We start from the raw sequence: 21,890 nt of genomic DNA on the forward strand, positions 1-21,890 counted from the left end.
AGCTCATGCAGCTCAATATCAAAAAAACAGAAAACCAATCCAAAAATGGGCAGAATACCTACATACACATTTCTCCAAAGGAGATATACAGATGGCCCAGAAGCACATGAAAGAATGCTCAACATCATTAATCATTAGAGAAATGCAAATCAAAACTACAATGACATATCACCTCACACCAGTCAGAATGGCCATCATCAAAAAATCTAGAAACAATAAACGCTGGAGAGGGTGTGGAGAAAAGGGAACCCTCTTGCACTGTTGGTGGGAATGTAAATTGATACAGCCACTATGGAGAACAGTATGGAGGTTCCTTAAAAAATTAAAAATAGAACTATCATACGACCCAGCAATCCCACTACTGGGCATATACCCTGAGTAAACAATAATTCAAAAAGAGTCAATTACCACAATGTTCATTGCAGCTCTATTTACAGTAGCCAGGACATGGAAGCAACCTAAGTGCCCACCAACAGATGACTGGATAAAGAAGGTGTGGCACATATATACAGTGGAATATTACTCAGCCATAAAAAGAAACGAAATAGAGTTATTTGTAGTGAGGTGGATGGACCTAGAGTCTGTCATACAGAGTATAGTAAGTCAGAAAGAGAAAAACAAATACTGTATGCTAACACATATATATGGAATCTAAAAAACAAACAAACAAAATGGTCATGAAGAACCTAGGGGCAAGACGGGAATAAAGACACAGACCTATTAGAGAATGGACTTGAGGATACGGGGAGAGGAAGGGTAAGATGGGACAAAGTGAGAGGGTGGCATGGACATATGTACCCTACCAAATGTAAAATCGATAGCTAGTGGGAAGCAGCTGCATAGCACAGGAAGATCAGCTTGGTGCTTTGTGACCACCTAGAGGGGTGGGATAGGGAGGGTGGGAAGGAGGGAGATGCAAGAGGGAAGAGATATGGAGATATATGTATATGTCTAACGGATTCACTTTGTTATAAAGCAGAAACCAACACACCATGGTAAAGCAGTTATATTCCAATAAAGATGTTAAAAAAAAAGAATCTAAGGTCAGGACAGGAATGAAGACACAGACGTAGAGAATGGACTTGAGGACATGAGGAGGGGGAAGGGTAAGCTGGGACAATGTGAGAGTGTGGCATGGACATATGTACCCTACCAAATGTAAAATAGATAGCTAGTGCGAAGCAGCCACAATGCACAGGGAGATCATCTCGGTGCTTTGTGACCACCTAGATGGGTGAGATAGGGAGGGTGGGAGGGAGATGCAAGAAGGAGGAGATTTGGGGATATATGTATACGTAAAGCTGATTCACTTTGTTATACAGCAGAAACTAACACACCATTGTAAAGCAATTATACTCCAATAAAGTCATTAAAAAAAAAGACTGTTACAAGAGACAAAGGACAGTACATAATGATCAAGGCATCAGTCCAAGAAGAAGTTATAACAATTGTAAATATATGTGCACCCAACATAGGAGCAAGTAAATATATAAGGCAAATGCCACAGCAATCAGAGAAGACAAAGAAATAAAAGGAATCCACATTGGAAAGAAAGAATTAAAACTGTCAGTGTTTGCAGATGACATGAAACTATACATAGAACACCCTAAAGGTACTACCAGAAAACTACTAGAGGTCATCAATGAATTCAGTAAATTTGCAGGATACAAAATTAATACAGAGAAATCTATTGCATTCGTATACACTAACAATGAAAGATCAGAAAGAGAAATGAAGGAAACAATCCCATTTACCATTGCATCAAAAAGAGTAAAATACCTAGAAATAAACCTATTTAAGGAGGCAAAATATCTGTACTCTGAAAACTGTAAGATGCTGATGAAAGAAATTGAAGATGACATAAACAAATGGAAAGATATATGAATGTTCTGTACTGGAAGAATCAATATTGTCAAAATGACTATACTACCCAAGGCAATCTACAGACTCAATGCAATCCCTGTCAAATTACCAGTAGTATTTTTCACAGAACTAGAACAAAAAAATCTTAAAATTTGTATGGATACATGAAAGAACACCAATAGCGAAAGCAATCTTGAGAGAGAAAAACGGAGCTGGAAGAATCAGGCTCTCTGACTTCAGACTACACTACAGATGTACAATAATCAAAACAGTATGGTATTGGCACAAAAACAGAAATAGAGATCAAGGGAACAGGATAGAAAGCCCAGAAGTAAACCTACGCACCTATAGTCAATTAGTCTATGACAAAGGAAGCAAGAATATACAATGAAGAAAAGACAGTCTCTTCAATAAGTGGTGCTTGGAAAACTGGACAGCTCCATGTAAAAAAATGAAATTAGAATGTTCTCTAACACCTTACACAAAAATAAACTCAAAATGGATTAAAGACCTAAATGTAAGATCAAATACAATAAAACTCCTAGAAGAAAACATAGAACACTCTTTGACATAAATCACAGCAATATTTTTTGGATCCACCTCCTAGTGTAATGAAAATAAAAACAAAAATAAACAAATGGAATCTAATTAAACTGAAAAGCTTTTGCACAGCAAAGGAAACCATAAAAAAAAACCCGAAAAGACAACTCACAGAATGGAAGAAAATATTTGCAAATGAAGCGACCAACAAGAGATTAATCTCCAAAATATACAAACAGCTCATGTGGCTCAATATCAAAAAAGCAAACAACCCAATCAAAAAGTGGGCAAAAGATCTAAATAGACATTTCTCCAAAGAAGACATACAGATGGCCAAAAACACATGAAAAGATGTACAACATTGCTAATTATTAGAGAAATGCAAACTACAATGAGATTTACAATAGCCAGGACATGGAAGCAACCTAAATGTCCATCAAGAGAGGAATGGATAAAGAAGATGTAGTACATATATATGGTGGAATATTACTCAGCTGTAAGAAAGAATGAAATAATGTCATTTGCAGCAACATGGATGTACCTGGAGATTATCATACTAAGTAAATCAGAAAGGGAAAGACAAATATAATATGATATCTCTTATATACAGAATCTTTTTAAAAATGATACAAATGAAATCATTTACAAAACAGAAACAGTTTCACAGACTTAGAAAACAAACTTATGGTTACCAAAGGGGAAAGGTGGGGGGAGGGATAAATTGGGAATTTGGGATTGACATTTATGCACTGCTATATTTAAAATAGATAACCAACAAGGACCTACTGTATAGCACAGGGAACTTTGCCTAGTATTCTGTAATAACCTAAATGGGAAAAGAATTTGAAAAAGGATAGATATATGTATATGTATAACTGAATCACTTTACTGTACACCTGAAACTAACACAACATTGTTAATCCACTATACTCCAATATAAAGTAAAAAATAAATATATATGTAGAAAAATAATAAAGTCAAATTAATTGCCAAAAAAAGAATTAATTAGTCATAAAAAGGAATGAAAGAATGGCATATGTTACAACATAGATGAAACTTGAAAACATTATGTTAAGTGAAAAAAAAACCAGAAAGAAGCCAGATACAAAGGCCCACATATTTTATAACGTAATTTCTATGAAATACATAAATTAGGCAAATCCATAGAGACAGACGTAGATTAGTGGTTGCTAAGAGTTAGGGGTAAAGTGGGAAAGGGGGTGTGGGGGTGTGACTCCTCGTGGGTACAGGTTTCTTTTGTGATGACAAAAATGTTCTGTAATGAGAGCATAGTCATGGATGCACAACTGTGAACAAATAAAATCCATGTAAGTGTATATTTTAAAGAGAATTATGTGTTATATGAATTATACCACAATAAGGCTTCAAAAGATTTTTTAATGGAAGATTTAGTGCTAACAAAGGTGACATTTTTCCTATATTGCTCTTCAGTTCTTCCATAGCACATTGTGCATTGCCATATATATGTTTTATAATATCAGATTGTAGTTATTTACATACCTCTCCCTTACTCACCATAGTCTTACACTTAAAGACCTTGTCTAACACAATGCTGTATTCCTAGAACAGAACAGGTCCTCACAAATGTTATCCGAATGAATCTATAAGCCTGTAAAAAATAAACTTCTCTATGCACTTACCAATGACTTAACCCTCTGCCCTCCATCACTACCCACCCTGATCCCATTTTGAGTAATTTATTTTCAATGTGAAATCATGGTTTGATTTGACTTTAAGCAGAATAATGTCATTTACCAAAAGAAAAATATTGTATCATATTTCACTTGCTTTAAATTAATTCAGGACTATTTTCATTAACTCTTTTAATCAAAAGTCAGTACTAAAAAGCAAAGCACTTACTTTCAGTACTTTTCACAGAAAAACAAAACACGTTTCACTTTCGAGTCTGACAAATGACATGTTCTGAAAGGGACTGCAAACCATGTAGCAGGTTTATTTTATTTTATTTACAGATGTGTAGCTCAAAGTCCAGTGTCACTTTGGGACACTGCTGACAAAAAGAATTTTCACAAAGTAGACCTTTAAACAGTTTTGTCAATTGCTGGAAGCATCTCAGCAAAATATTTCTCTGTGACTTTAGAGAAGACAGTTACCGACCTGATTCCCAAAGAAGTTGGAGAAATAGCTTCCATGGCCTTGCTGTGAAGGTGAGACAGGGCCCATTGAGCTAACACTGAGATCAGGATCAATACACACTTAGTGTGTGACATAGTGAAAGGAAACTTTTTCTCCCTTTGAACTTCTCTAAATAGTCATTTTGCCTCCCCTTGGGGATCACTGCTCAGCTCAATGGCCTTTCAGGACCTCCTGGATCAAGTTGGAGGCCTGGGGAGATTCCAGATCCTTCAGATGGTTTTCCTTTGTATCTCCAGCCTCATAGTGTACCCTCATATTCTATTGGAGAACTTCACTGCAGCTGTTCCTGGTCATCGCTGCTGGGTTCACATCCTTGACAACGACACTGACTCTGCTAATGGCACTGGGACCCTCAGCCAAGACACCCTCCTGAGAATCTCCATCCCACTGGACTCAAACCTGAGGCCAGAGAAGTGTCGTCGCTTCCTCCTCCCCCAGTGGCAGCTCCTTCACCTGAACGGGACCTTCCCCAACATGAGTGACCTGGACACAGAACCCTGTGTGGATGGCTGGGTGTATGACCAAAGCTCCTTCTCCTCCACTGTTGTGACTGAGGTAAGAGGCCCCATTTACATCTTATGAGTGCATGGTCTGGGTGTTTAAGGGTAACAGAGTAATGAACAAGCTTCTAGAATTTTTATCACTATTAAGTGCTCATTCTTCATTCTTTCAGCAAATATTAATTACTTCTTTACTGAATGCCAGACACCTATATATTTAATGAGTCTAATGAACTCAAAAATAGATGTGACCTTGCTATTATATGGCTTTTATTATTTAAAAGACCAAAGGTTAAGCAAGTAATTTATGCGATGTGTTTAAAAGGTCAGTAATGCTCAGCCTGGCTTGAAAATTAGAAATATCATGGATATTGATCAAAACCTCCAAGCACCGTACCCCAGAGTAACCATATGAGAAGATCTGTAATGAAATTCTGGCATCAGTAAATTTTTAAATCTCCTCAAATGAATGCACTCTGTGGCCAAGTTTGAGGATCACTTATTATGGAATTTAAAAAGGCATAAATATAAGCAACAGGTTTAGAGGAGGCGTCCTAAAGGAAGTTATGTTTAAGCTGATACCTGAATGATAAAAGTCAACTAAAGTAAAAAAGGAAGCTGGAGAGGAAAAAAGGGCTGAAATAAAGAAATGTGTAAATCATTTAAACTGTTTCAATCAGGTTTCCACTGAGGGGTTATAAATTGTGGAGCTCTCCTTTGATGGTTTCCTTCTCTTCCAGTGGGACCTGGTATGTGAATCTCAGTCACTAAAATCAATGGCCAAATTCTTATTCATGGCTGGAATGCTGGTGGGAAGCATCATATATGGCCATTTATCAGACAGGTGAGTGTCTCTGGATCATAGATCTCTTTACTCAGGTATTTTCATGAACTCATGAATCATTCTTCCATTAAGAAACACTTATGATTACTGTAGCTTTGTAGTATAGTCTGAAGTCAGGGAGCCTGATTCCTCCAGCTCCATTTTTCGTTCTCAAGATTTCCTTAGCTATTCGGGGTCTTTTGCGTTTCCATACAAATTGTGAAATATTTTATTCTAGTTCTGTGAAAAATGCCAGTGGTAGTTTGATAGCGATTGCATTGAATCTGTAGATTGCTTTGGGTAGTAGAGTCATTTTCACAATGTTGATTCTTCCAATCCAAGAACATGATATATCTCTCCATCTATTTGTATCATCTTTAATTTCTTTCATCAGTGTCTTATAATTTTCTGCATACAGGTCTTTTGTCTCCTTAGGTAGGTTTATGCATAGATATATTATTCTTTTTGCTGCAATGGTAAATGGGAGTGTTTTCTTAATTTCAGTTTCAGATTTTTCATCATTAGTGTATAGGAATGCCAGAGATTTCCGTGCATTAATTTTGTATCCTGCTACTTTACCAAATTCATTGATTAGCTCTAGTAGTTTTCTGGTAGAATCTAGGATTCTCTATGTATAGTATCATGTCAGTATGATACTGGCACAAAAACAGAAATATAGATCAATGGAACAAGATAGAAAACCCAGAGATAAACCCACGCACCTATGGTCACCTTATCTTTGATAAAGGAGGCAAGAATATGCAGTGGAGAAAAGACAGCCTCTTCAATAAGTGGTGCTGGGAAAACTGGATTTTTACATACTGTAAAAGTATGAAATTAGAACACTCCCTAACACGATATACAAAAATAAACTCAAAATGGATTAAAGCCCTAAATCTAAGGCCAGACACTATCAAACTCTTGGAGGAAAACATAGGCAGAACACTCTATGACATAAATCACAGCAAGATCCTTTTTGACCCACCTCCTAGAGAAATGGAAATAAAAACAAAAATAAACACATGGGACCTAATGAAACTTCAAAGCTTTTGCACAGCAAAGGAAACCATAAATAAGACCAAAAGACAACCCTCAGAATGGGAGAAAATATTTGAAAATGAAGCAACTGACAAAGATTAATCTGCAAAATTTACAAGCAGATCACACAGCTCAATATCAAAAAACAAACAACCCAATCCAAAAATGGGCAGAAGACCTAAATAGACATTTCTCCAAAGAAGATATACAGATTGGCAACAAACACATGAAAGAATGCTCAACATCATTAATCATTAGAGAAATGCAAATCAAAACTACAATGAGATATCATCTCACACCAGTCAGAATGGCCATCATCAAAAAATCTAGAAACAATAAATGCTGGAGAGGGTGTGGAGAAAAGGGAACTCTCTTGCACTGATGGTGGGTATGTAAATTGATACAGCCACTATGGAGAGCAGTATGGAGGTTCCTTAAAAAACTAAAAATAGAACTACCATACCAGCTGGCAATCCCACTACTGGGCATATACCCTGAGAAAACCATAATTCAAAAAGAGACATGTACCAAAGTTTTCATTGCAGCTCTATTTACAATAGCCAGGACATGGAAGCAACCTAAGTGTCCATCAACAGATGAATGGATAAAGAAGATGTGGCACATATATACAATGGAATATTACTCAGCCATAAAAAGAAACGAAATTGAGTTATTTGTAGTGAGGTGGATGGACCTAGAGTCTGTCATACAGAGTGAAGTCAGAAAGAGAAAAACAAATACCGTATGCTAACACATATATATGGAATCTAAGAGAAAAAAAAAGTTCATGAAGAACCTAGGGGTAAGACGGGAATAAAGACACAGACCTACTAAATAAAGACAGAGACTTGAGGATATGGGGAGGGGGTAGGGTAAACTGGGACAAAGTGAAAGAGTGGCATGGACATATATACACTACAAACGTAAAATAGATAGCTAGTGGGAAGCAGCCGCATAGCACAGGGAGATCAGCTCGCTGCTTTGTGACCACCTAGAGGGGTGGGATAGGGAGGGTGGGAGGGAGGGAGACGCAAGAGGGAAGATATATGGGAACATATGTATATGTATAACTGATTCACTTTGTTATAAAGCAGAAACTAACTCATCATTGTAAAGCAATTTTACTCCAATAAAGATGTTAAAAAAAGAAAAAAAAAAAGAAACACTTATGGCACATTACACTGCCCTGGGGCTTCCTTGCTCCCCAGGGATCTAGAAACACAAACAAATGGAGAATTACAGTCCATGTGGTGAGGGCTATTTTATCAGCTGTGAGCAGTGTATGGGATACAGAAACAACATCTCCATCAGACATGGGAGCGTTTTAGGGTGAGGTTTAGAACAGAGGTGCCACAACATATGGTTTATAAAGACGAGAAAGAGGTACCTATGGGAACAGAGAGGAAGGTGTTTTACATCATGAGATTCAACCTGTTCAATGATACAGTATGGAAAACAGTGTTGCATGCCTTAGCCAGGGGACCGTGTTCAGTCCCTCTTAGCTGAATGCTTGTGGATTTTCAGAGCATGGTCATCATGTCCCTGTTTCTCTAGTGTGATGGGTAGACATTCCTAAGAATCCTGTGTTATACATAGCAAAGCGTCTTGGTGGTGTATTCCAATGACCTTGATTTTTATTTTTGCTGAAACATTACTTTAAAGGTAAATTTTTCAACCATGTAGCTAATTAATCTAATGATAACTTCTGTCACCATTTGTGGTATTAGAAACTGGAATACCCTGTGCCTGACCATATCACTTCTGAATTAGACAGCCAACCTTTGCCACCACCCAAGCCTGTCTCCTCTAAAGGGTATGGGGAATTAAGGTGCCCCTTACCACTACTAGCATAATGCCATCTGTTATCTCAGGTGAAAACTGTGAATTCTGAATTTATGACCTTATAAATGGTAACTTATAAAAGTGTTCAGAGTCAGAATGTTCATTTCTAACAGTTCTATAACACAGAACTACTCATCTTGCAGAAATAAAAATAAAACAATATATCTATGCTGATTGATTTTGAAAAAGTTTCCAAGACCATTCAATGGGTAAAATATGGCCCATTTAACAAATGGTACTGTGACAATTGGATATCCACATGCAAAAGAATGTGAATAAACCTAAAACCATAATAAATATTAACACAAAATGGATTAGCAACTTAAATATAAGATCTAAAACTATAAAACTCAGGAAAAAACAGGTGTAAATCTACATGTCTTTGGGTTTGGCAATGTATTCTTAGATATAACACCAAAAGCCTGAGTAACAAAAGAAAATATATACAGATAGGACTTCATCAAAATTAAAAACTTTTGCACATCAAAGGACATTATCAAGAAAGTGAAAAGATAACTTATCTGATGGGAGAAAATATTTGTAAATCATATATAAAGAATAGGTAGGCAAATAGACCAATGGAATAGGGTTTAATATCTAGACTATACAAAGAACTCCTACAACTCAACAACAAAAATACAAAAAACTCAATTTTTAAATGGGCAAAGGACTTGAATATACATTTATTTTATGAAGTTATACAAATAGTGCATAAGTACATAAAAAGATGCTCAACATGATGTCATTTTAAAAATGCAAGTCAAAAACCACAATAAAATGCCACTTCACACCTACTAGGATGGCTATAATTCAAAAACAAGGAAAATAACATGTATTCACAAAGATATAGAGAAATTAGAATCTTGTACATTACTGATGGGGAGGTAAAATGGTGCCACCACTATGACAAATACTTTGGGAGTTCTTCAAAAAGCTAAAGGTAGGGAAACCACATGACCCAGCATTCCATTGCTAGGTATAAAACGGAAAGAATTGAAAACAGGAACTCAAACAAATAGCTTATACAACAATGTCATTGCAGCATTATTCACAATAGTCAGAAAATGAAAACAACCCAAGTATCCATCAACAGATGAATGGATAAAATGTGATATGTACATACAGTGGAAATTGTTCAGCCATAAAGGAAATAAAGTTCTGAATCATACTAAAACCATGAAAACATGTAAAGTAAAATAAGAAAAAACACCACAAATATTTATGATTCCACTTATATAAAATATGTAGAATAGGAAAATTCATAGAGAATAATGTAGAATATAGGTACCAGAAGATGGGGAGAAAGAGGAATGGAGAGTTATTGCTTAATGGGTACAAAGTTTCTGTTGAGGATTTTGAAAAATATTGGCAGTAGCTAGTGACGATGGTTGCACAACATTGTAAATGTAATTAATACCAGTGAGTGATCTATACAGTCAAAAGCGGTTAAAATAGCAAATCATATTTTATATATTATACTGCAATTAAAAAGAGACTTAATCAAGAGCATGAGAAGACAAACCACAGACTTGGAAAAAATACTTGCAAAAGACACCTGAAAAAGTATTGTTATCCAAAATATACAAAGAATGCTTAACAAAAGGAAAATGAACATTCCAATTTAAAAATGATCAGAAACTTGAAAGACACCCCACCAAAGAAATTATACAGATGGTAAATAAGCATATGAAAAGATGCTCCACAACATATGTCATTAGGGAAATGCAAACTGCACACCTATTAGAATGGCAAAAAAACAAAACACTGACAACACGAAATGCCGACAAAGATGAGGAGCAAAAGGAACTCTCTCTCATTCATTGCTGATGGGAATGCAAAATGTTACAGCCACTTTTGAAGACATTTTGTCAGTTTCTTACAAAATTAAGCACACTCTTGGTAAATAGTCTAACAATCAAGTTCCTTGGTACTTTCTCAAAGGAGTTGAAAAGCTATGTCCACACAAAAACCTACCTGTGGATGTTCATAGCAGCTTAATTCATAATTGCCAAAACTTGGAAGCAACCAACATGTCCTTTAGTAGATGAACATATAAATAAATTGTGTTACATCAATTGTGTTACATCAAACCATAGAATCTTATTCAATGTTAAAATAAATGAGCTATCAAGCCATGAAAAGACATGCAGGAACCTAAGATATGTATCACAAAGTGAAAAAAGCTAATCTGAAAAGGCTACATATTGTGTGATTCCAACTATATAACATTCTGGAAAAGTCAAAACTATGGAAACAGTAAAAGGATAAGTAGTTGGTAGAGGGGGAAATAAATGAATAAGCAGTGTACAGAGGTATTTTAGGGCAGTGAAACTACTCTTTATGATACTGTAATGGTGGGCACATGTCATTATACATTTGTCAAAACCCATAAAATGTACAACACCAAGAGTGTATCCTAATGTAAATTATGAACATTGGGGGATAATAACATATAATTGTAGGTTCATCAATCGTATCAAATGGATCTTTGATATTTAAAATCCTTGTTGGTTAGTTCCAAAATTTGTCTCATCTCAGGAGAAGATTTGAAAGATTTCCATTCTCTTGGGAATGAGTTCCATTTTCTTGGTTCTTCACATATCAAGATATTTTGAATTATATCTTGAATATTATAAATATTAAGTTGTGAAGATTCCATTTTCCATTATTATTCACCAGTAATATTGATTCCTTCATTTTAGCAAGTAATTTTCATGCCTGAAATTAAACTAAAAACTGTTTCTTATGCAGCAGCTCTGACCTCAGTTTAGATCTTTGTCCTTAGTTGAACTTACTCTGCAGGTGTATGTTTCAGGGGCCATCTGGGGGATGTATGGTAGACACAATTTTGGGATCCCCTCTTTACCACTTTCCCTTGCTGGAACCCCCACTTTTTTCATTGTTCCCAGTTTCCCACCATCTGTGCCCTGATTCTCCAGATTGCAGGATGGCAGTTTTTTTTTTCATGCACCTCATTCACTTTACTGTGAGGACTGCACCTTATTCCAGGCTAAGAGCCATGGAAACAGGATGTTCTTTATTTGCTCTCCATCTGTTCTTATCTGAGAGAGTATACACTCCCCATTACAGTCTATCTGCTTTTGTTCACTCTCACCTATGTTCCAGTAGTTCCTTTTTGTGAATGTACCTGCATTATATTTCTTTTCTGAGGGAATGGAGGGCAAATAGTAGGGTTTAAGGCCTTTATTCCTGGAAGCAGAAATGTATACATCAGAGGCTTTTAAGAGGAGTATTATAATAATATATTTTAAACCTAATTCTTGAATCTCCATTGATAATTAACTAAGAGAGCCAGAATCATGTTGGGGAAGACATTTTAAAAGTCTGTCAAAATAGGCCTTAGGAAAGATGGTGGGAACTTGAATTAGGAAGATGTCCACAGAAATGGTAACAAATATCTGGATTTGGGTCGTAATTCGAGGACAATGCAGTAGAACTTCCTGATGCTTTCAGATTTTTAAGGAGGTAATGGTGTGGCAGAGGGTCGAGGAAGATATCTATGTGTCCAGGCTGAAGAAATGGATGAATGCTGATACTATTTAGTGAGATGAAGGAGGATAGGGAATGAGGACATATAGAGGAGAAAGTCAAGACTGCTGTTTTGGGGGAGGTGGCCAAGATAATTGGAGTAGGAAGACCCTGAGCTCACTTTCTCCCTGGGGCACACCAAAATTACAACTATTTACATAGCAACTATTGATAAGAAAGACCAGAATCTAGCAGGAAAAAAATCTTTTACAACTAAAGATATAAAGAAGGAACCAACCACAAGACAGGGAGGAAGGGCAGAGATTCAGTATAGTCAATACCTATACTCTCAGGTGGGTGACTCACAAACAGGGAGGATAATTACAATTGCTGAGGTTCTCCCCAAGAAACAAGAGGCCCAAACTTTACATTGATCTCCCCAGCCTTGGGGTCCTGCATCAGGAAGATGAGCCCCCAGAAGGTTTGGCTCTGAAGGCAAGCAGAGCTTAATTTCAGGGGAACCAGAGGCCTGTGGGAAATAGAGACTCCACTATTAAAGGGCTCACACAAAATCTCACATGCTCTGCGATGCAGTGCAGAAAGAGAAATTTGAAAGGAGCCTGGGTCAGACCCACTTGCTGATCTTAGGGAGCCTCCCAGAGACGCAGGTAGTAACTGGAACTCACCCTGGGGACATAGACACTGGCATCAACCATTTGGGGAGCTCATTCTACAATGTGGACACTGCTGCTGGCTAGTGCCATTTTGGAATCCTCCCTCTCCCAGGACCTGGCCCTGCTCACCAGCTTGTCAACACCAGTACTGAGATGCCTCAGGCCAAGCAACTGGCCATGTAGGGACACAGCCCCACCCACCAGCAAGAGAGCAGCCTTAAGATACCCTGAGGCCACAGCCAGCCCAGCACACATCCCTTTCCACCAGAGGACCCAGGACCCAGCCACACACACCAGTGTGCCATCACTAGCCACAGGACACCCAGGGCCCTGCAACCAGAGAATCTGGAACCCACCATATGACCAGCTTCACCCACCAGATGGCCAGCACTAGCTCTGGGCCAGCCACACACATGGCAGTAGACAGGCATCAACTCCAGGACCCACTGAGCCCCAGCCCTGCCCACCAGCAGGCAAACTCCAGCCCCAGGACCATGGCAGCTTCACTGCTCACCATGTCAGGACCCAGCCCATTCACCAGCAGGCTAACACCAGCTCCAAGACACCTTGGACCCCTCAGCCAGCTGCCCCAGGATCCAGCCCCACTCACCAACAGGCCAGAAACAGATTTAGAATAACACAGACCTCACAGCCAGGTATGTCAGGAACTGACCCAAACGACGAGCAGGTCAACACTAGATCTAGAACACTGGTCACAAAAGCAGCCACCCCAGAACACACCCACCAGAGGGTCATCACTAGCCCTGGGATAATGCAAGACTCTGCATCAGCCTCCTTATAACCGAGCCCAGCCAACCAGCAGCCAGCAGCCTCTGCACAAGGCAGGGCCTGGCAACCAACTGGACTGGGGACCAGAAACTCCTATGAAACTGTCCACAGTTGGCATCCACAACAACAGAAGGACCCATGCAGCCCACATAGGGGGCACCTCTAGAGCATATAGCTCTGGTGACCAAAGGGAGTTGCACTGCTGGCATGGATAGGACAACTCCTACAAAAGGCCACTTCTTCAGGTCAGGAAACATAACCAACCTACCAAATGTATAGAAATAAAAACAGCAAATTATAAATAGAGCTAGCACATATATATGGAATCTAAAAAAAAAAAAAGTTCTGAAGAACCTAGGGACAGGACAGGAATAAAGATGCAGACAAAGAGAATGGACTTGAGAACACGGGGAGGGAGAAGGGTAAGCTGGGATGAAGTGAGAGAGTGGCATGGACATATATACACTACACTGTCTGTAAAACAGACAGCTAGTGGGAAGCAGCCGCATAGCACAGGGAGATCAGCTCGGTGCTTTGTGACCACTTAGAGGGGTGGGATAGGGAGGGTGGGAGGGAGATGCAAGAGGGAGGAGATATGCGGATATATGTATACGTATAGCTGATTCACTTTGTTATACAGCAGAAACTAACACACAATTGTAAAGCAATTATACTCCAATAAAGATGTTTTAAAAAACCCCAGCAAATTAGGCAAAATGAGGAAACAGAGGAAAGACATTCCAAATGAAGGAACAAGATAGACCCCAGAAGAACTAAGTGAAGTGGAGATAGCCAATCTACCCAATAAAGAATTCAAAGTAATGATTATAATGATGATCAAAGAAATCGAGAGAAGATTGGATGAACAGAATGAAAAGTTAAAAGCTTTTAACAAAGAGCTAGAAAATATAAAGAAGAACTAAACAGAGATCAAGAATTCAATAACTGAAATGAAAAATACACTAGAAGGAATCAGTAGAGTAAGTGATAAAGAGGAAAAGATCAGCAAACTGGAAGACAGGGTAGTGGAAGTCACTAAACATGAACAAAAGAAAAAGAAAAAGAAAAAAACAATAAAAAGAAATAAGTACAGTTTAAGAGACCTCTGGGGCAACATCGAGTGGGCTAACATTCACATTATAAGGATCTCAAAAGGAGAAGGGAGAGAGAAAGGGGCAGAGAACATATGTGAAGACATAATAGCTGAAAACTTTCCTAACCTGGGAAAGAAAACAGACAGCCTGGTCCAGGAAGTACAAAGAGTACAAAACAGAATTAACCCAAGAGGACCACACCAAGACACATTGTAATTAAAATGGCAAAAATTAAAGATAAAGAGAGAATATTAAAAGCAGCAAGGGAAAGGAACAAGTTATGTACAAGGGAACTCCCATAAGTCTACCAGCTATCTTTTCAGCAGAAACTCAGCAGGCCAGAAGGGAGTGGCACAAAATATTTAAGCTGATGACAGGAAAAAACTTTTGACCAAGAATACTCTACCCAGCTAGGCGTTCATTCAGATTTAATGGAGAAACCAAAAGTTTCACAGACAAGCAAAAGCTAAAAGAGTTCAGCACCACCAAACCAGATTTAGGAGAAATGTTAAAGGGAAGTTTTCAAGTGAAAAAGAAAAGACCACAATTAGAAAAAAGAAAATTGTAATAAAAAGGGAAGATGGTGGAGTAGAAGGACATGGGCTCACTCCCTCTTGAGAGCACCAGAATCACAACTAACTGCTGAACAATCATCAACAGGAAGACACTGAAACTCACCAAAAAAATACCCTACATCCAAGACAAAGGAGAAGCCACAATGAGTTGGTAGGAGGGGTGCCATCACAATAAAATCAAATCCCATAACCTCGGGGCGGGTGACTCACAAACTAGAGAACAATTATACCACACAAGTCCACGCACTGGAGTGAAGGTTCTGAGCCCCACATAAGGCTTCCCAACCTGGGGGTCCGGCAATGGGAGGAGGAATTCCCAGAGAATCAGACTTTGAAGGCTAGCAGGATTTGATTGCAGGACTTTGACAGGACTGAGAGAAACAGAGACTCCACTCTTGGAGAGCACACACAAAGTAGTGTGCACATGAAGACCCAGGGGGAAGGAGCAGTGACCCTACAGGAGACTGAACTAGACCTACCTATTAGTGCTGAAGGGTCTGCTGCAGAGGCCAGGGGTTGCTGTGGCTCACCACGGGAACAAGGACACTGTGGCAAAAGTTCTGGGAAGTACTCCTTGACATCAGCCTTCCCGGACTCTGCAATTAGCCACACCAAAGAGCCTGTAACCTCCAGTGCTGGGATGCCTCAGGCCAAACAACCAGCAGGGAGGGAACTCAGGCCCACCCATCAGCAGACAAGCATATTAAAGTATTACTGAGCTCTACCCACTAGAGCAACACCCAGGTCTACCCACCACCAGTTCCTCCCATCAGGAAGTTTCCATAAGCATCTTAGATGGCCTCATCCACCAGAGGGCAGAGAGCAGAAGCAAGAAAAACTACAATCCTGCAGCTTGTGGAATGAAAACCACAATCACAGAAAGACAGACAAAATGAAAAGGTAGAGGGCTATGTACCAGATGAAGGAGCAAGTTAAAATCCCAGAAAAACAACTAAATGAAGTGGAGATAGGCAACCTTCCAGAAAAAGAATTCAGAATAATGATAGTGAAGATGATCTAGGACCTTGGGAAAAGAATGGATGCAAGAATCAAGAAGATACAAGAAATGTTTAACAAAGACCTAGAAGAATTTAAAAACAAACAGAGATGAACAATACAATAACTGAAATGAAAAATACACTAGAAGGAATCAATAGCAGAAAAACTGAGGCAGAAGAACGGATATGTGACCTGGAAGACAGAATGGTGGAAATCACTGCCATGAAACAGAATAAAGAAAAAAGAATGAAAAGAAATAAGATAGCCTAAGAGACCTCTGGGATAACACTAAATGCACCAACATTTGCATCATAGGGGTCCCAGAAGGAGAAGAGAGAGAGAAAGGACACGAGAAAATATTTGAAGAGATTATAGTCGAAAAATTCCCTAACATGGGAATGGAAATAGCCACCCAAGTCCAGGAAGCACAGAGAGTCCCAGGCAGGATAAACCCAAGGGGAAACATGCCAAGACACATGGTAATCAAACTGATAAAATTTAAAGACAAAGAAAAATTATTAAAAGCAACAAGGGAAAAAGGACAAATAACATACAAGGGAACTCACATAAGGTTAACAGCTGATTTCTCAGCAGAGACTCTACAAGTCAGAAGGGAGTGGCATGATATATTTAAAGTGATGAAAGGGAAGAACCTACAATCAAGATTATTCTACCCAGCAAGGATCTCATTCAGATTTGATGGAGAAATCAAAAGCTTTACAGACAAGCAAAAGCTAAGAGAATTCAGCACCACCAAACCACCTCTACAACAAATGCTAAAGGAACTTCTCTAAGTGGGAAACACAAGAGAAGAAAAGGACCTACAAAAACAAACCCAAAACAATTAAGAAAATGGTAATAGGAACATACATATCAATAATTACCTTAAACGTGAATGGATTAAATGCTCCAACCAAAAGACACAGGCTCTCTCAATGGATACAAAAACAAGACCCATATATATGCTGTCTACAAGAGAACCACTTCAGACCTAGGGACACATACAGACTGAAAGTGAGGGGATGGAAAAAGATATTCCATGCAAATGGAAATCAAAAGAAAGCTGGAGAAGCAATACTCATATCAAATAAAATAGACTTTAAAATAAAGAATGTTACAAGAGACAAGGAAGGACACTACATAATGATCAATCCAAGAAGATGATATAACAATTATAAATATATAGGCGCCCAACATAGGAGCACCTCAATACATAAGGCAAATGCTAACAGCTATAAAAGAGGAAAACTTACACCAACGGACAGATCATCCATACAGAAAATTAATAAGGAAACAGAAGCTTTAAATGACACAGTAGACCAGATAGATTTCATTGATATTTATAGGACATTCCATCTGAAAACAGCAGATTACACTTTCTTCTCAACTGTACACAGAACGTTCTCCAGGATAGATCACATCTTGTGTCACAAATCAATCCTTGGTAAATTTAAGAAAACTGAAATCATATCAAGCATCTTTTCCGACCACAATACTATGAGATAAGAAATAAATTACGAGGAAAAAAACTTAAAAAACACAAACACATGGAGGCTAAACAATACATTACTAAATAACCAAGAGATCACTGAAGAAATCAGAGGAAATCAAAAAATACCTAGAGAAAAATGACAATGAAAACACGACGATCCAAAACCTATGGGAAGCAGCAAAAGCAGTTCTAAGAGGGAAGTTTATAGCAATACAATCCTACCTCACAAAACAAGAAAAATCTCAAATAAACGATCTAACCTTACACCTAAAGGATCTAGAGAAAGAAGAACAAACAAAACCCAAAGTTAGCAGAAGGAAAGAAATAATAAAGATCAGAGCAGAAATAAATAAAATAGAAGCAAAGAAAACAATAGCAAAAATCTTCTTCTTTGAGAAGATAAGCAAAATTGATAAACCTTTAGCCAGACTCATCAAGAAAAAGAGAAAACTCAAATCAATAAAATTAGAAATGAAAAAGGAGAAGTTACAATGGACACCACAGAAATACAAAGCATCATAAGAGACTACTACAAGCAACTCTATGCCAATAAAATGGACAACCTGGTAGAAATGGACAAATTCTTAGAAAGGTATGACCTTCCAAGACTGCACAAGGAAGAAATAGAAAATACAAACAGACCACTCACAAATAATGAAATCAAAACTGTGGTTAAAAATCTTCCAACAAACGAAAGTCCATGACCAGATGGCTTCACAGGTGAATTCTATCAAACATTTAGAGAAGAGCTAAAACCGATCCTCCTCAAACTTTATCAAAAAATTGCAGGGGTTTCCCTGGTGGCACAGTTGTAGAGTCCGCCTGCCGATGCGGCGGATGCGGGTTCATGCCCCAGTCCAGGAAGATCCCACATGCCACAGAGCAGCTGGGCCTGTGAGCCATGGCCACTGAGCCTGCACGTCCGGAGCCTGTGCGCCACAACGGGAGGGACCACAACAGTGAGAGGCCCGCGTACTTCAAAAAAAAAATGCAGAGGAAGGAACACTCCCAAACTCATTCTATGGGGCCAACACCACCCTGATACCAAAACCAGGCAAAGATACTACAAAAAAAGAAAATTACAGACCAATATCACTAATGAATATAGGTGCAAAAATCCTCAACAAAATACTAGCAAACAGAATCCAACAACACATGAAAAGGATCATACACCATGATCAAGTGAGATTTATCCCAGGGATACAAGGATTGTTCAATATACACAAATCAATCAATGTGATACACCATATTAACAAACTGATGAATAAAAACCATATGCTCATCTCAATAGATGCAGAAAAAGCTTTTGACAACATTCAACACTGGTTTATGATAAAAAACTCTCCAGAAAGTGGGCATAGAGGGAACCTACCTCAACATAATAAAGGTCACATATGACGAACCCACAGCAAACATCATTCTCGATGGTGAAAAACTGAAAGCATTTCCTCTAAGATTAGGAACAAGACAAGGATGTCCACTCTCACCACTATTATTCAACATAGTTTTGGAAGTCCTAGCCACAGCAATCCAAGAAAAAGAAACAAAAGGAATACAAATTGCAAAAGAAGAAGTAAAACTGTCAGTGTTTGCAGATGACATGACACTATACATACAAAATCTTAAAGATGCCACCAGAAAACTACTAGAGCTAATCAATGAATTTGGTAAAGTTGCAGAATACAAAATTAATGCACAGAAATCTCTTGCATTCCTATACACTATCAACAAAAGATCAGAAAGAGAAATTAAGGAAATAATTCCATTCACCATTGCATCAAAAAAGAATAAAATACCTAGGAATAAACCTGCCTAAAGAGATGAAAGACTTGTATGCAGAAAACTATGACACTGATGACAGAAATTAAAGATGACACAAGCAGATGGAGAGACATACCATGTTCTTGGATTGGAAGAAACAATATTGTGAAAATGACTATACTACCCCAAGCAATCTACAGATTCAATGCAATCCCTATCAAATTACCAGTGGCATTTTTTACAGAACTAAAACAAAAAATCTTAAAATTTGTATGGAAACACAACAGACCCTGAATAGCCAAAGCAATCTTGAGGGAAAACAACACAGAGCTGGAGGAATCAGATGCCCTGACTTCAGACTATACTTCAAAGCTACAGTGATCAAGACAATATGGTACTGGCACAAAAACAGAAATATAGATCAATGGAACAAGATAAAAAGCCCAGAGATAAATCCATGCAGCTATGGTCAACTAATCTATGACAAAAGAGGCAAAGATATACAATGGAGAAAAGGCAGTCTCTTCAATAAGTGGTGCTGGGAAAACTGGACAGCTACATGTAAAAGAATGAAATCAGAACACTCCTTAACAACATACGCAAAAATAAACTCAAAATGGATTAATGACCTAAATGTGAGGCTAGACACTATAAAACTCTTAGAGGAAACCATAGGAAGAACACTCTTTGACATAAATCACAGCAAGATCTTTTTGATCCACCTCCTAGAGTAATGGAAATTAAAAAAAATAAACAAATAAGACCTAATGAAACTTAAAAGCTTTTGCACAGCAAAGCAAACTTTAAACAAGACGCAAAGGCAACCCTCAGAATGGGAGAAAATATATACAAATGAATCGATGGACAAAGGATTGATCTCCAAAATATATAAACAGCTCACGCAGCTCAACATTAAAAAAACAAACAACCCAATCCAAAAATGGACAGAAGACCTAAATAGAAATTTCTCCAAAGAAGACATACAGATGGCCAAGAGGCACATGAAAAGCTGCTCAGCATCACTAATTATTAGAGAAATGCAAATCAAAACTACCATGAGTTATCACCTCACACTGGTTAGAATGGGCATCATCAGAAAATGTACAGACAACAAATGCTGGAGAAGGTATGGAGAAAAGGGAACCCTCTTGCACTGTTGGCGGGAATGTAAATTGATACAGCCACTATGGAGAACAGTATGGAGGTTCCTTAAAAAACTAAAAGTGGGGGCTTCCCTGGTGGCACAGTGGTTGAGAGTCCGCCTGCCGATGCATGGGACATGGGTTTGTGCCCCGGTCTGGGAAGATCCCACATGCCGCGGAGTGGCTGGGCCCGTGAGCCATGGCTGCTGGGCCTGCACGTCCGGCGCCTGTGCTCCGCAACGGGAGAGGCCACAACAGTGAGAGGCCCACGTACCACAAAAAAAAAAAAAAAATACCACAACTAAAAGTGGAACTACCATATGACCCAGCAATCCCACTACTGGGCATATACCCAGAGGAAACCATAATTCAAAAAGACACATGTATCCCAATGTTCACTGCAGCACTATTTACAATAGCCAAGTCATGGAAGCAATCAAAGTGTCCACTGATAGGCAAACAGATAAAGAAGATGTGGTACATATATACAATGGAATATTGCTCAGACATAAAAAGGAACAGAATTGGTTTCTTTGTAGAGACGTTGATGGACCTAGAGACTGTCATACAGAGTGAAGTAATTCAGAAAGAGAAAATCAAATATCATATATTAACACATATATGTGGCATCTAGAAAAATGGTACAGATGAACTGGGTCGCAAGGCAGAAATAGAGACACAGATGTAGACAACAAACGTATGGACACCAAGGGGGAAAAGTGAGGTGGGGGGTTGGATGAACTGGGAGATTTTGATTGACATATAAACACTAATATGTATAAAATAGATAACTAATAAGAACCTGCTGTATAAAAAATATAAAATAAAATTCAAAAAATAATAAACAAGAAAATTGTGAAAGGAAAAATCTCATTGGTTAAGGCATATATACAGTAAAGATAGTAAATGAACCAGGAATAAAGCTAAAGGTTAAAAGAAAATTTGTTAAATCATATCTATGTGTATTAAGTATTTAAAGGATTCAAAAAACAAAAAGATGTAAAATATGATGTCAAAAACAATAATTGTTGGGGCAGGGGAGTAATAATGCAGGGTTGTTAAAATGCATTTAACTTAAGAGATCAGCAGCT

General features: G+C 38.3%; 1 protein-coding gene across 1 annotated transcript in view; it reads left to right on the forward strand.

Annotated features, from left to right (window-relative positions):
* Window positions 1–4,436: 4,436 nt before the first annotated feature.
* LOC308620965 (organic anion transporter 7) overlaps window positions 4,437–21,890 on the forward strand; it is a 49,872-nt gene continuing 32,418 nt past the window's right edge. Inside the window, exons 1-2 of the mRNA XM_081240906.1 lie at window positions 4,437–5,136; window positions 5,822–5,925. Coding sequence (XP_081097032.1) covers window positions 4,735–5,136; window positions 5,822–5,925 — 506 coding nt within the window. The 5' untranslated portion in view covers window positions 4,437–4,734. The remainder of the gene's footprint in view (window positions 5,137–5,821; window positions 5,926–21,890) is intronic.

This window comes from Mesoplodon bidens (assembly GCF_964165515.1).
Source record: "Mesoplodon bidens genome assembly, chromosome: 7".
NCBI classification, from domain to species: Eukaryota; Metazoa; Chordata; class Mammalia; order Artiodactyla; family Ziphiidae; genus Mesoplodon; species Mesoplodon bidens.